The 16961-nt window shown below is 36.3% G+C and overlaps 1 protein-coding gene across 2 annotated transcripts; it reads right to left on the reverse strand.

Annotated features, from left to right (window-relative positions):
* Positions 1–1242: 1242 nt before the first annotated feature.
* Znf287 (zinc finger protein 287) lies at positions 1243–16596 on the reverse strand. Of its 2 annotated transcripts, XM_026411352.2 has the most exons (6): positions 16084–16596; positions 15210–15212; positions 15011–15108; positions 13124–13250; positions 12388–12474; positions 1243–2813 (listed from the first exon to the last, which is right to left on the reverse strand). In XM_026411352.2, exons 1-6 carry the CDS (start codon positions 16484–16486, stop codon positions 1243–1245), a joined length of 2289 nt encoding a protein of 762 aa, XP_026267137.1. In that variant the 5' UTR covers positions 16487–16596. The 2 variants fall into 2 exon arrangements, with proteins under 2 accessions (XP_026267137.1, XP_026267136.1); XM_026411351.2 differs by lacking the exon at positions 15210–15212.
* Between the last annotated feature and the right edge of the window lie 365 nt (positions 16597–16961).

Here is a 16961-nt window from a genome sequence, read left to right on the forward strand (position 1 = left end):
CTAAGTTTTGCTTTTTTATTTCACTCTACTTCCTTAAATAAAGGAAGTCCAATTATATTATCATGTTATATGATACCTATGTATTCTCTTTCCTCACTGTTTTTACATTTCCCCAACTTACTAAACTCAAGTCTGTTTTCTGCTTATTTTCCTCTCAATTTATTTACAAAATTTCTTTAATTACTTCCTTAACTTGGGCTAAGGTGTAGCATTTGACAACCCATTTTAGCAGATCTCTTGTGCTCATTCCATGGCAAATTAGTTAAGATTATGTCCTTTCTCATTATTCTAATAAGCTTTGTTGTTTAAATCAGCTGTGATTTTCAGCACTGTACAAGCCTTGAAAGGATCCAATCAGGAAGTCTGGGGCCAGGGCACAGTTGGTACTCAAATGTGTTTCAAAGGAATAAATGGATTTCTCACAGCAGAAGAGCCACAGGGGAAAACTGAATTAGGAGTCAGATGAAAAAAATGTGAACTGTATGCCTAATTTTTCCTTCAGGATAACCCTGGATGTTAAAATCTGGTGAAACTAAGGCTAACCTGTTTTAAAGATTAATCTTGGGGGTCTTTAATATTTGCCTATTTAAATCTGTACACATCTAAGGGTTATATACACTAGTTTCTCTGTCCTAACAGATCATCTTTCCTTAAGCTTCACTTCCTTTAATATTTCAGATTTGAGGGAAAGTGCAGTTAAATGTTGGTTGCACAGAAATCTTTGAGATACTTTCAACAATTTTTTTTCTCCAAATCTATTGGATCCATATTACAATTATGGCATAACTGGAAAAGGGAAAGTAACCTTTAATTATTTTAAGGCTTCCAAGCTGGGAAGAAATGAAGGCCCCAAAGATTTTTTTTTCTTTTCTATAATTCCAAGATTACTCTCTAGTGTGAAATCTACTTGATGGATACTTTACCAAGCAACATTCATAAGGCCTCAAAAAGTCTATGAAATACATTGAGTTGATGAGTTACAAGTTTTTGAATACAATTTCATATTTTTCTCTGAAATGAATTAAGTTGATATCAAGTAAAGGCTAACTCAGTGAAGTTTCCTTTTAAAACTTCATATCAAATTTAAATGAGTTATATCCATATTACTAATATGGATACTTCTGCTGAGTATCTAACATATTGCACTTCTTCAGATTTATTTTTAATGTTTTAACACACAGAGCACACAAAGTAAAACTTAAGGATCAAGTTGAAAAACCTAAATGAAGTCTCCCATATCCATTAATTACGATGTTTGACACCCGTATGAACACGTTGATGCTGAATAAGGTTTGTACTCTGAGTGAAAGATTTACCACATATACGACATGCATAGGGCTTCTCTCCTGTGTGAATTCTCTGGTGTTGAATAAGGCATGTTCTCTGGCTAAAATCTTTGTCACATTCATTACATTTATAGGGTCTCTCCCCAGTATGAGTTCTCTGATGTTGATTAAGTGATGAAGAATAAATAAAAGCTTTCCCACATTCATTACATTTATAGGGTTTCTCTCCAGTATGAATTCTTTGATGTTGGGTAAGATTTGCACCCTGTCTATAAGCTTTCCCACATATATTGCATTTAAAGGGTTTTTCTCCATTATGAATCCTTTGATGTTGAGTAAGATGCACACTCTGGCTGAATGCCTTCCCACACACACTACATTTATATGGTTTCTCTCCAGTATGTGTTCTATGATGCTGAGTGAGGTTTGCACTCTGGCTGAAGGCTTTCCCACATATATTACATATATAGGACTTTTCTCCAGTGTGAGTAGTTTGATGTTGAATAAGAGTTGAGGAATGAGCAAAGGCCTTTCCACATTCATTACATTTATAACACTTCTCTCCAGAATGAATTCTCTGATGTCGAATAAGGTAAGTGCTCTGACTAAAAACTTTCCAACACTCATTGCATTTATATGGTTTTTTCCCAGTATGTATTTTTTGATGCTGCAGAAGGTGTGTACTCTGACTGAAAGTTTTCCCACATTCGTTGCATATGTAAGGTTTTTCTCCAGTATGAACTCTTTGATGATTAATCAGTGATGAACTATGACTGAAGGTTTTACCACATTCCAAACATTTATATGGTTTCTCTCCAGTATGTGTCCTTTGATGTATAGTAAGGTGTGCACGCTGGCTAAAGTCTTTTCCACAATCATCACACTTATAGGGTTTCTCTCCAGTGTGAATTCTCTGATGTATCGTGAGGTGTGCACGCTGGCTGAAGGCTTTACCACACTGGTGACATTCATATGGTTTTTCTCCAGTATGCATTCTCTGATGTGCAATTAGGGATGAGATATGCCTAAACTCTTTCCCACATTCTTCACATTCATAAGATTTCTCTTTGGCATGGGTACTTTGGTGTTTCAGGAGGGATGGGTATTTCCTAAATTTTTTCCCACACACATTACATTTATAAGGCTTCTCTCCAGGAAGTATTTTCCCATGTACAATACCATATGAGACATTACTGAAGTTTGCCTTGCTTTCATTATAGATAGAAGTTTTATTATCTGATTGTGTATCAAACTGTACAATTAGGTTTGAATGCTTTTCAAAATCATTTCTATATATATCATATTTACTAAGATATTCTTCTGTAGGATCATCTTCTTGTGAAAAATCAGACTTCAAACTGAAATCATACTCATTAGTGGGAAATTTCTTGAAGGCGTTTGTAGTTTTTCTCTCTAATCTGTCATCATAGTCATATGGTTCTTCCAATTTGATGGTCTGGGTTCCATCCTGTTTGAGTTTAGGAATATCTTTTACTGGAGTACATGTTTGGGCTTCAGTTCCCCATTCTGAAAATGAAAAAACAATATAAAAAGTCTTCCTCTATTTGGCAAAAAAACATAATAACAACATGAATAAAGTGCCTAAAGACTATAGCTCTGACAATCTCAGTAATATGATCCTTAAAGTTTAGGAAAGGAGAATAAAAGGGCAGCAAAACAAGAGTCTAAATTATTCAAAAACAGAGAGGTTCCTCACTCTTCAGCCTGGGTACCGAGTAAATAAAATAGACAAAGCTAAGACAGTGAAAACAGAAGAAAGGGCTATTTGGGATAAATTACTTCATGGAGTAATTTGCATATTTAAGGTTTTTCTCCAGTATGAACTCTTTGAGGAATGTAGCTCTGCAGTAGAGCACTTGCCTGACTCTTTATATGATGTTTTCATAAAGTAAGCATGCTGACTCTTGTCACTCCCTCTTTCAATCTACCCTGCATAAACCCATATAACATTCCTAAAGCAATCTCATGGAATTCATTCTCTCTCTCTCTCTCTCTCTCTCTCTCTCTCTCTCTCTCTCTCTCTCTTTTTCTCTCTCTCGCTCTTTTTTCTCTCTCTGTTTCTGTTTAGGGGGTACTGGGGATTGAACCCAGGGATGCTTTACCACTGAGCTACATCCCCAGTCTATATATTATTTTTTATTTTGAGACAGGGTCTTGCTAAGTTGCTTAGGACCTTACTAAATTGCTGAGGCTGTATTTGAACATGGATCCTCCTCCCTCAGCCTCCTGAACCACTGAGCAGTATCATAGCTAGTATACAGACATATTAAATGAAGTTGAAAAATATCTCTAGATCTCTAGTGTGTCTTCAGTAGCCTGAAGAATTGTTCTCAAAGTACAATCTCAAGAGTAGCATAATAAGCATTACTATTTACTATTCCCTGGAAATGCATTAAAATTATTGGGTCCTATCCAGACATACTGAATTAGAAACTATGGTGGTGGGGCTGAACAATTTGTTTTAGCAAGTACCAAAAGTAGTTTTGCTGCATGCAAAGTTTGAGGGCCACTGGCTTAAAAGTGTTAAAGGAGGAAAAAAATGACTAGGAATGTAGCTCTGCAGTAGAGCACTTGCCTGGCTCTTGCTTCTATTCTCAGTACCAGGAAACAAAATAAAACATAACAGAGAAAGAAAAAGCTCAAAATACCTCCACTTGGCATTCAATCCCCTTATAGTAGAAAAATAGTCCTCTTCTACTATATCCCTTACACTTCATATTCTGCTTAACTTAGTTTAAAGTTATCCACTATTCCCACAGGGCCTATAGGTTCTGTGCTAATCCCAAACTCTAGGCCCCTTTTTATGATACCTTCTCTACCTATTACAAAAGACGGTTATAGTTCAGCTCCTTCTTAGAACCTAAAATATAGTGTAGTTTGATTCATATATGAAATTGTCTTTTTTATAGGTCAAAATGGCTGACTGTCATAATAATCTTGTCATGGTTCAACCTAATATAATGTTGAGCTAATGATGAAATTTGGCCTTATATGAATATCTCACAATTTTGTGTGCTTCTTATATTTTTAACTTATACATAAACTCTGGGAATAGCTTCTGTTTCTTTTATATTTCCTTCAGAAAATTGGCTAAAGACTTTGGATATGGTAGCTACTCAATTTTTTTATACCTTTATTTCATTTATTTATTTTTATGTGGTGCTGAAGATCGAACCCAGGGTCCTGGGCTTGCAAGGTGAGTGCTCTACTGCTGAGGCACAACCCCAGCCTTACCACTCAATTTTTAACTGATAAAATAAATAAGAATAATTTGTAAAAAGGTAAACTCAAATCAAAGTGTGCACACACACACAAAACCAAATACACAAAAACTGGCTATGAGGCAGTCAAGTATGTATTTGTTGATGCCTATTATGTTTCCAGTATGATAATTTGAAACAAATTTCATGATATAATCTTTTGAAATGGTGGGAAGCATATAACTTGTAAGTATTAAGAATTATATACTGGGGATTGGGGATGTGGCTCAAGCGTTAGTGTACTCGCCTGGCATGCATGTGGCCCAGGTTTGATCCTCAGCACCACATACAAAAACAAAGATGTTGTGTCTGCCGAAAACTAAAAAATAAATATTAAAATTCTCTCTCTCTCTCTTAAAAAAGAATTATATACTGTAATATCAAATGTAGAATTTAAAATATAGGAAAAATAGTCCTAGATAGTTCATAAACTTTTTAAGATGCAGTTCAAAGTACAATAACTTTATCAACATATTCCTTCAGTAGGAGAGTATGTAGATATTGAAAATATTAGCTACATAAATCAGTAAGAGACTTGTTAGAGGGTAGTAGAATATTGATAACCGATAAAATAGATCTAGTTACATTTATATGAAAAGGTGTTCAGGACACATGGTTAAGTGAAGAATGGCAGGTATGTAGCAGCAGGTAGAGCAAGATCCCACCTATGTAAAGATACGCTCTATGTATTATAGACAGGCACAGAAAGACACTGATAATAAGGAGAGAAGGTACTGGTAATGACCCAGGGGAGGGAGACATATGAAATTTGCTTCCTTGTAGTGCTTGAATTTACAAACTACTTTTACTCAAATACATAAATCATAATTGACACTAGAAAATGTTTAGGAGTAATGTTAAATGAAAGAAGCAGAATCATAGCTAGTATACAGATATAATAGATGAAGTTGAAAAATAATAAATTATAGGTTTTATTTTCTAATTTTCAATTAATTTGCTATATTATTTTTTTCTGCTATGAAGTACTAGAAATGTTGTTATACTGTTATAGAAGGAAAAAAAATTAAAATCAACTTTCTCAAACCAGGATTCGTTACCCTGCCCAAAATAACAAAATGAGAATGTAAGTAAACACATACAAAAAAAGGATGGGCTAGTACCATAAGCTCAGTTTAAATTCTATCTAATCAGAATCAGTCTATGGCAATCTGCATATACCTGAAAAGGAAGTATTACAGTTATGTTTTTTTTTTAATAGTGCTGGGGATAAACCCAGGAGCTCATACATGCTAGGCAATTAACACTATCTACCATTGAGCCACATCCCAACCCTATAGTATAATTAATAAGCTTAAGCAACAAGTTTGAATGATGACCATGAACACAATGCTACTATAATAATACATTTTTTAAAAAATCAGGTTATTAGAAATTAAACAAACTGAGATCAGTAAGCAGGGCTTAAAAATGTGTATGTACTTAATCAAAATGGTTAGTAAAAAGTGGTATCTGTTGGCTAATATTAGACCAAACAGTGGTGTAATATTTCTAATATAGAAGATCAACCCTGACTTAGGTAATCAAGAAAAGCCTCAGGGAGAAGTATGATTTGAGCTCAGCCTGAAAGAATGGCTAGGTCCTGTATAACATAAAGAACTATGAAAGTTCTAAGACTTAATGGCTACTAAAGACCAAAAGTAGTATTCTATTTATGAATTACCAAAGTTTTCATTTCCTGAAGCAAAACTGGTTAGGTATTGTAACTAAATGTTCTATTTATTATATATCTTTGATCTGGAAAGACAGTAAAATCCTCAGAGGCCAAAATCAAATAAAAACAGGAAGGCAGCTGGGTACTGGTGGCTCATGCCTGTAAACTCAGCAGCTAGGGAGGTTGAGGCAGGAGGATCAAAAGTTCAGAGATAGCTTCAGCAACTTAGCAAGACCCTTCTCAAAATAAAAAAGAGGGCTAAGGGTGTGGCTCATTGATTAAGTGCCCCTGAGTTCAATCCCCAGTACAAACAAACAAACAAACAAAAAACTCCAAACAAAAACAATAAAACAAAAACAAAAAGCAGGAAGGAAGGCAGTTACAGCTGAAGTTAGTTGCTTGAAATGGCTCCTTCATCCCATTGATAACCTTGAGCTTCCATTTTGAGGGTGCCAAGGGCTAATGTGACAGAAGCCCAATCAGAAGTGAAGCTGGGAGGAGTCCCTTGCAAAGAGGATTAAATATGATGCAAGAATAACAAAAGCCCAAAAAACTAACCTCCATAGGGGGAAAGAAATAACTTGCCTTTCTTAGTCTTGGTGTTTGTTCACTTCGAGGAGCAAAATCTCTTCTTAAAATGCATAACTATAAACTGCCCCTTCTTGGGCATTGATAGCTCTAATTTGTGCTCTCTGAAAGGTCTAAAAAACTTCTCATGCTGTGAAGTTAGGTCTAAGTACTCCCAGATTGGCAGCATCTCCCCAGACACTATACTAATTCTAGTCCAGGGGAGGCTCATTTCCATTATAGTTCAAGTGTTTTCTCACTGTTTACAGTGTGCTGAACTGATTCTCCAATGAATTTAGTGTGCTACAGGCATATTTTGTACCATTCTGCCAATTAAAGGCCATAAATTATGAAAAAGAATTAGTTTTTCAAATAGAATGAACCTTGAAATACCTAATTACCATAAGTTATTATTTTTTTTAAACAGTGAAGCAATTTACTCTAAGGCAGTATGGACTATTCTGTTATTATTGTTTAACTATTACAATTAATGTTGTATTCTAGCATCAATATTGGTAGACATATAAGTCTAAATAAGAAAAAAAAAAGAATAGGAAAGTAAGATGTGAAAGAATGTATCAATGATTTATTTTTTTTGCAAAGAGAAAATAGGACAGATAAACCAGAAACAAATGAATATGGTTATCTATAGGTAGTAGATGGGAAAAGTGTAGAAGGTATAGGAGTGCATATCTTTTATATAGTTTTGGCTTCTGAACAATGTTAATGTTTTTACATACTCAAAAATGTAAAATAAAATAATTTAAAAAGAAAATTAATGGGATATATTCCAACGACTAAAAGGACTGCAAAGAAGTCTTGAATATTCTAAACAGTTTGGTAGTAACCTTGGTATAACTCTGAAACTATTTCTGTGTGTAACATATGATAGAACAAATAAGTAAATATACCGATTATGGTGAAAAACAGCTTATTCAGTGTATGGGAAAGAAGGCACAAAATACAAATACAATATTGAAATATACAAAATGAAAAAGTCTTCTGGTATTGGATTTGAATTAAGAGTTATGAGTAAGAACTCATGACTTTAAAAAACAAACAAACAAACAAACAAAAAAACCCCAAACTGCTGGACACAGTGGCACATGCCTGTAATCCCAATAGTTTGGGAGGCTGAGGCAGGAGGACTGCAAGTGAGGAAACTTAGTGAGGACCTAAACAACATAGTGAGAACCTGTCTCCAAATAAAAAATATAAAAAAGGGGGCTGGGGATATGGCTTACTGGTTAAGCAGCCCTGGGCTCAATCCCTGGTAACAAAAACAAACAAAAACTATAGGACTGTGGGTATAGCTCAGTTGGTAAGGCCCTGGGTTCAATCCCCAGCAACACATACACCCCCCCCCCCCACAGAAAACCAAAAACTATATATAAAGTGGATATAGGAATATGTAAAAATGAATCCCATTGTTATGCATAATTATAATGTACTAATAAAAAATAAGGAATAAAAGAGTCGAAAAAATGTGGAAAAAAAAACACCCCAAAACTTCTGACAACATGGATGACCCTTTGAAGACATTATGTTAAGTGAAATAAGACAGTAAAAAAAAAAATCAAATATTGTATGATTTCACTTATATTCTATATCTAGAATCATCAAATTTATAGAAACAAGGTAGAATGATGATTACCAGAGAGTGAAGGAAGGAGAAATGAGGAGTTGTTATTTAATAAGTACAGACTTTCAGTTTTATAAGATGAAAACGTTGTGGAGATTAGTTGTACAACAATGTAAATATATTAAACACTACTGAACTTGAAAAAGGTGAAGATGGGGACGCAGGCTGGGGCTGGGACTCAGGGGGTGAGCGCCTGCCTAGCACGTGTGAGGCCCTGGGTTCCACCCTCAGCACCACAGACAAATAAAAGTATTGTGTCCACCCCAAACTAATATATATATATATATATATATATTTTCCCTCCCCTTGGAGAAATTCCAGGTCTAAGGTAAGTAAAAGGGGAGGAGTATCTATTATAACAGAAAGCAAGGAAATGCTCTAAGACTAATAGTTGTGTCAGAGAGATGGTGGCCTTGGTTTGACCGACTCACGTTGCCTAAATGTGGGACAGCTGGGTATTAAAACCAAAACAACAAAATAACTGGAATGAGTAAACTAACAACACTTTGAATCTTTAAAAATTCCCTTAGTCCATGTGTGTGGCTCATACACATCAAAAAATGGGAAGGAGGAAGACCTATTTTTTTTTTCTGCATTTCCTTCCTGCTCGAATAGAAACGTTATATTCCTAATCAGTTTTCCACCATAGATTCCTCCGCCGGAGACTCCTCGGCCAGAAGCCATAGTCCCTGCGTTTTGACTTCCGTCCACTACTTTGTTGCCTTAAGGGCCCTCGAATATGCATACGTGAAACGGCCAAAAAGTAGCTGGGGCTGGAGTTGTGGATCAGTGGCCAAGTACTTGGTCATTGGGTTCGATCTTGAGCACCACATAAAAATAAATGAAATAAAGATATTGTGTCCATGTATAATTAAAAAAAAAAAGTAACTGTTGCTGTTAGGGATCTTAACTACATAAGGAAATGGGACCAAATTGGCGGGCTTGGTGAAAGTGGAGCCCACCAGGAGGTAGAAGGCAAAGAGACACGCAGAGAAGGTCACAAAGCTGGAGAGGAAGGAGCCTTAAGAGGGCGCCCGCTTCACAACACGACCCCAGAGTGCTGGGTGTGCAAGGAGAGGCGCCCCCCAGCGAAGCGGGGCGGAAGACCTGTTCTTTTCTTTCTTTCTTTTTTTAAAATATCTTTTTATTTTTTATTTTTATGTGGGGTTGAGGATCGAACCCAGGGTCCCGCGCATGCCAGGCGAGTGCGCTACCGCCCCCGGAAGACCTGCTCTTTACTGGAGGATGCTATTAATCATTTAGAAGAGATTATGAATCAAGGAAAAAAAAATCACAGTTTTGCAACCAGCAGTGCAACCAGGCAAGGATCATCAATGGATATTAAAAACCTTAAGTGAAAGGTTGTCAAGGAATAGAACAGTTATTTGCCCTCAAAGTATCATTCCATAGACTACTTATTTATTAGAGGAAAAAAATATGCACCTTTAAAATGATGTGACCTGCAGACACTACCTTAAACAAACTGAGCATCATCAATGAGGAGACAAACTAGGAAATGAGCCTCTTGAGGAAGTGCATGGAAAGCAACATCACCTTTGAAATATTTTTGACAAAATGTTTAATCTGAATTTTATTAAGAGGAAAAAAATCAGGCAAATCTTAAAGAAAAAAAATTTTCAGCTATTTATTGTCCAGGATAAAATTCGATATGCTCTTCCTGAACAGGACTGACTGTGTACAGACCAAATGTAATTCCCATATTGGAAGAACCATGGATGGTGATAGAAATTTTAGAAGGCCTATCCTTCAGGGACAATGTGGGCATTCTAACAGTAAAAAAAAAAACAAACAAAAAACAAAACACACACACACACACACACACACACACAAACAACCACAAAAAAACTGGCTTGGATCCTTTAAAAAAGGTCAATAATCTTGAAAGATTAAGTGGTGCATGTTTGTAATCCCAGTGGCTTGGGAGGTTGAGGCAGGAGGATCACAAATTCAAAGGCAGCCTCAACAGCTGAGTGAGGACCTAAGCAACTTAGCAAGACCCTGTCTCAAAATAAAATATAAAAAAGGTCTGGGATGTGGCTCGGTGGTTAAGCACTTCTGGGTTCAATCTCTGGGACAGGGAAAAAAAAAAAAGAAAGGAAAAAAGGTTGAAGAACACTTCTATGTTAAAAGGGACTTGGGGCTGGGGATAGGGTTCAAGTGGTAGCGTGCTTGCCTGGGATGCGTGGGGCACTGGGTTCGATCCTCAGCACCACATTTAAATAAATAAATAAAATAAAGATGTTGTGTTCACCGAAAACTAAAAAATAAATATTAAAAATTCTCTCTTTTTTTTTAAAAAAAAGGGACTAATGAGGGCTGGAGTGGTGGGTCAGTGGTAGAGCACTTGTCTGTCATGTGGGAGGCACAGGGTTCTATTCTCAGCACTGCATATGAATACAGATCCATTGACAACTAAAGAAAAAGGAGGAGGGGACTAATGATGTGAGATAAATAAATGGAACATGAGATTTCTTACTGGATCCTAGACTGGGGAGGAAAATATCTATAAAGGATATTTGAGGAAATCTGAATATTTGGCCATGTATATCAATAACTATTGTATAAATGTTAAATATCTAGAGAGAGAATGGTGGTGTGCTTATGTAGAAGAATGTTCATGCTTTTAGGAGATATTCAGGGGTAAGATGTTATGACTAAATTTCAAATGGTTCAGTGCAAAAACAAAGGTGTGTGTAAAATGTCTAAATGATAATTAGTGATTTCAGGTAAAAAGTATATAGTTGTAACTTTTCTTTAGGTTTGAAATCTTAAATAAAATTGTGGAGGAGAGAAGAATGAACGGTAACAATCAAAAAGGCCATCAATGGGGACAAGTTCAATAAATTATAAGACAACCAATAAAATATGATGCAGATATTAAAAAAGAAATGGAAAAAGCTCTTCACATGCTCATTTGGAACATTTTTCAAGATATATTTTCAGGTAAAATATGCTAAGAACAAAACAATATGCATAGTATGCTACTGTTTATGTTGCAAAATGGAGGAAAAAATTTTCTATTAACTTTATGTGCAAAAAACCCAATCACCCATCCAACCCCAAATCGATATCTGAATCAACTGTTTACCTATAATACAGAGCCAGATTTTATTTAAAAATAAAAAATTACTAAAATTATGTTAAAATCCAGGTTTTATTGTGGAGATGAACAGTTGTTCAAGACTTACCTGGAAGGAAGCCTCTATAGGAAAACAGTGGTTAATAGTCAAGATCTAATAAGAGTGGTTGCTGCTGGACGATGTAGCAACTGGGTGAATATGGTATGTAGGTGGGAGACTTTTGTCTCTATATATGGCTTTATATATTTAAAACATTTTTTTTTTTTTTTTTTTTTTTTTTAAATTTTTTAATATTTATTTTCCATTTCTCGGCAGACACAACATCGTTGTTTGTATGTGGTGCTGAGGATCGAACCCGGGCCGCACGCATGCCAGGCGAGCGCGCTACCACTTGAGCCACATCCCCAGCCCCTAAAACATTTTTAATTTTGTGAATATATAAGTTTTAAAGTAATTTGGAAATAAAAAAGAAGGAAATTAAGAGAGTGGAGACGGGAGATATAGGGGTTTGTTAGTTAACAGAAAAAAAGAAACTCAAATGTAAGTTTTGAAAATGGAGCAATGGGAAAGTCCCAGAGAAGCTCTAAAAGATGGTACTTGGGGTCACATAGGATAAAATGAGAAGGGACACAGGGGAAAGGTAGCAAAATAATATTTGAAAACTCTCTTCCTTTTTTACTTTCTTCTGTAAAAAGCAATACCAAAACAGCTCAGAATTCTTTATCAGCTGCTATGACTTTGCAAAGAATGATTTAGCCATATTTGATAAATAATTTCAAAACATTTTGGATATAGACTATTAAGTGCAAAGAAGCCCATGTGCTGGCTTTTCTCTTACCTGGACTAGGGCCTTCTAAAATTTCTTTTATCACCATCCATGGTTCTTCCAATATGGGAATCACAGTTGGTCTGTAGACGGTCAGTCCTGTTCAGGAGGAGCATAATGAATTTTATCCTGGACAATAAATAGCTGTAAAAAATGTATTACCTGACTTCTACTAAAACTTCTATAGGAAAATAACAGTTCAGGGACATGATTTAGTAAGATACTTAGGTCTCATCGTTTTCAGAGCAAGGATTAAAAATTTCCTGCTACCCAAGAGAATGTATGTCTGGAGATCCTACGGAAGAATTCTTTCCTTTGAGCAGTAGAGAATGGGCAAGACAGTGTTGAGTAGCCGTCAAGTGGCAGCACTATGAAATTGTGCATTAAAACTTTCATTAGTAGGGCTGGGGATGTGGCTCAAGCGGTAGCGCGCTCGCCTGGCATGCGTGCGGCCCGGGTTCGATCCTCAGCACCACATACCAACAAAGATGTTGTGTCCGCCGAGAACTAAAAAATAAATATTAAAAATTCTCTCTCTCTCTCTCTCTCTTAAAAAAAAAAAAAAACTTTCATTAGTTATCTTTTATTTGGGAAAAGGAACAACACAGTCATTTCTGTGCCTGAATGAGATGAAACACTCATCTCTAGACCTTATTTTTAGCCAAGTACTTCAGAGCCTTCTTAATGACTAGGGGCAGAAACATAACTCGGGGGGAACACTGGGAGGAGAGGTGTGGACAATCCTTACCTAGAGAAACCATGTTCCAATAGTTTTGTAATGTCACCGTCTTGTACAATTCCTTCTGTACAGGACGCATTAGCTCCCAGTCCTCTTGGGTGATGTCTACAGCCACATCTTTGAATGTCATTGATTCCTAAAATATCAAATACAACTTAACTTGGCTCAAGAACTAATGGAAAGACTGGGTATGCATGTGGTGGTGGGAATAGGGGATCAAGAATATTAAATTTTAGGACTCTAAAAGTTTGTCTAGTCAAAACCTTCACCTAATGTATAGTCCACAGCATCCTTCAAGGGCCCTAATGAGAAGTTTAAAAATAAAGGAAAATTTCTTGTTTTCAATTAGTACTAGAGTACACACTGATGGTTTTCGTTTTAAAGAAAAAGGGTAGGCCAAGGGATATAGTCGGTGGTGCAGACAGCACTTGCCTAGCATGCTCAAGTCCCTGGGGTTTGATCCCCAGCACCACTCACACTCACTGCCCCCCACCCCACCCCCAAAAAAAGAGGAAGAAAAATGAGGAGAAAGAGGTTTTGAATTTTAAATACATATGACACAGAGTTAAATGATTTTCAAGTTTTATCCTAAGAATAAATTCAACATGTTATAATAAACATGTTGGTTGTGGGTTGTGGGGTTGTGGCTCAGTGGTAGAGTGCTTGCCTAGCATGCATGAGGCACTGGGTTCGATCCTTGGTACCATATGAAAATAAAAAAAAATAAAATAAAGGTCATCTACAACTAAAAAATAAAAACCACATTTATATGTTCTATAATATAAATGTAATGTTCTTTTAAAAAATAAAACTGAAACCAACAACCACACTGTTGAATCACTGCACTTTTAGATGCATCTCTCAGTTCGGGAAGGTTAGTATCCCTTTTTGCTCCCTTCTTAAAAAATTTTTGTTAAAAATATTTCTTGATTACTGTTACCTATTATTTTTTTCAAATAATTAACACACACTAAAAAATCACTTTGAGATATTAAAGTCACATTAAATTTATAATTGAGAAAGAAGTGATTATAGTTTCTTTTATGTCTTATAAGATGCATATAATATGAAAGATGCAAAATTTATACTATGCTTAGTTTTAGATTTTTTAAAATTTTGTCATCTGGTTTTTATGTGTATGTAAAAGAGGGATACATTTTTGCATGTTACTTTCTGTGGCAGTCATTTACTCAAATTTTCAACTACTGTTTCTAACAGTTTTTCCCTTGATTTTCTTAGTTCTCTAGGTAAATGTTCACATCATCTATAAATAATCATTTTAATTTGATTGTCCAAGGTTTTTTAATTATAGGCCATGTATATTTTCCCAATAAGTCTTTCTCTTAAGGTGGCCTAACTTGCTATTCCTTAGTGTAATACCTCTCATGATCAAGATCACAGAATGCACACAGCCTTTAATTACTTGTTAATGAGGAAAAATAATATTAGCAAATATTATTTATTAATCACTTAATAAATGGTAGTAAAGGGTAGCCAAAAGTCTCATAATGTTTTATTCTTACAATCTTAAGAGGTAAATTCTACATATTGAAAATGAGTAACTTAGACTAAGTGGGTAAATATCTTATTCCAAAATCATGAATTCAATGGCAGAGCCAGGAACCAAAACCTGGATTCCACCTGACCATGTAGGTTAATCTCTTAACCTCTATACAGTATTACTAACTTAAAAGTCAAGGAGTGAGGAAAGGCATATTAAGGGAAATCGAGCACATTTACTGAACAGTTCAAGGTAATGAAGGAGAGAAACTCAGGTTTAGGTCCTAGTAGTTAGGGCTTTTGAGGGTTCACCAGCTATCGAGTAGGATTCACAACAAAAAATGCTCTCTCATACTAAGAAGGCACTTTAAAATCACAAAAGAAACTTAAACTCACTTTGGTTACCAAGTCATTGAGCCACCCTGCCTCGAAAGCATGCCTTCCTCTGGGATCTTCCTCTTGAATCACCTGGGAAAGAGCAGCGTTCTGAGGAACTATGAAAGAGAAAGAAACCATTATGGATATTAGCCCTGTTCAAATAGCCTAGGAAATCCTTCACCAAATACATGCCTACACTATTCACTTTTAATGGGACTCTCTTTTAACCCAGGGACTCACACATGCTAGGTAAATACTCTGCCACTGAGCTCCATGCCAGCCTTTATAAAGTTTTATTTTGAGAATCTTGCTAAATTGCAGAGGCTGGCCTTAAACTTATGATCCTCTTGCTTCAAACTCTGGAGTAGCTGGGATCATAGGTATGGGTCAGTGTGCCTGGCTAGATGCTTAGACTTTTCTTTTTAAAAGAATTTTATTTATTTTTATGTGATGCTGAGGACTGAACCCAGTGCCTCACATGTGCAAGGCAAGTGCTCCACTACTGAGGTACAACCCCAGCCCTAGACTTTTCTTAAAATGAGAAGTGAACAGAAAGTTGAAAAAGCACTCATACTTCAAAGTCAGAGGGAAGGGCCAATCACTTGTCCTAAGACATCAATGCAGAGTTCAAAAACAAGTCTGCTCTGGGACTGTTAAGTGTATGTAGAAAATTCAGTATTTTCTACTAAATCCTTATTTGATCTAAAATGTGTGAACTGTCTCTTTCTTAAGATGAGAATATTCTTTGGAATTTCTATCTTTCTGGAAATCACAGTGCAAGTGATTTATTAGTAGAGTGGTATAAACCTCTTCGAGTTACCTTTCTGGAGATTCATACAGAGGTTAATTTGGTTGTGTCAAGTGAATCTCTCCCGAAACTTCTCCTCTGGCTTTAGATATTGTGTGTCTGGTTTAAGCAATCTTGAGGGGGAACACTATGTAGGATGGAGCTCATGTTAAAGCCTGTTCTCACTCCTTAACTCAATTATCTTTTTTCTCTCCAATTTCTTTAAAGGAGCTATTCTCAGAAGTACTAATTGTCTTCTCTAACCACCCAGGGATTCCTCCCCTCTCTGCTCTACAATTCTCACCTTCCTCTTCTAGAATCTGAGTCAAATCCTCTACCAGAGTCACCACTTCCTCGCTGCTCTCTGGATACTGGGACTTTACCCAAGTCCTAACCTCCCCAGGCAGGATGGTTAGGAACTGCTCCAGCACCAGTAGCTCCAAGATTTGTTCCTTTGAGTGAATCTCAGGCCTCAACCACTTAAGGCAGAGCTCTCGGAGTTGACTCAATGCCTTTCGAGGACCAGCCAGGTCTGGGTACAGAAAATTCCTAAAATTCTGCCGACAGGTCTCAGTGTCACGCAAGAGTCTTGAAGTAAGGGTTTGCTTCTCAACATTGTGGGTTCCACTTTGAACTTTGTCTGGCTTCCACATTAGAAGGATTTGTGAGCGTGAAGAACTGGTCATCCTCTTTCTTGAGGCTAACATATCTATAGACAGGACAGTCAATCTGGCAATATCCTTTATTTCTCCAGTAATTAGCCAACTGCTTGAAGTCTTATGCTACAGCCATAAAACCATTTTTATCAAGAGCTGCTGCAGCTAGGGGTAGAACAGAATATAGGTAGAGTTAGTGGCCTTAGTTACAAAATCTGAGCCCAGAACTTGCAGGGATGAAGGAGACCCTGAAACACAAGAATGGACCACAAGGTCAAGAATTTCTGGTGTACTCTGCTACACACACACACACACACACACACACACTCCTCTGTAAGCACAAATTAGTTTATTTGAGTTTACTTCCGTCTTCTTCCCTTTTATTTTTGGACTTGTAATAGAACTTCATTGTGTTTAGGGGTGGTGGGAAGGATGGAGCTACCACAAAATGGTGTTAGAAGCTATAATTTAAAGAATCTTGAGCAAAATGTCTAACTTCTAATTTGTTGAAACAAAAATTAAATAT

This window comes from Urocitellus parryii, chromosome 7, assembly GCF_045843805.1.
Source record: "Urocitellus parryii isolate mUroPar1 chromosome 7, mUroPar1.hap1, whole genome shotgun sequence".
In the NCBI taxonomy this organism is placed as follows: Eukaryota; Metazoa; Chordata; class Mammalia; order Rodentia; family Sciuridae; genus Urocitellus; species Urocitellus parryii.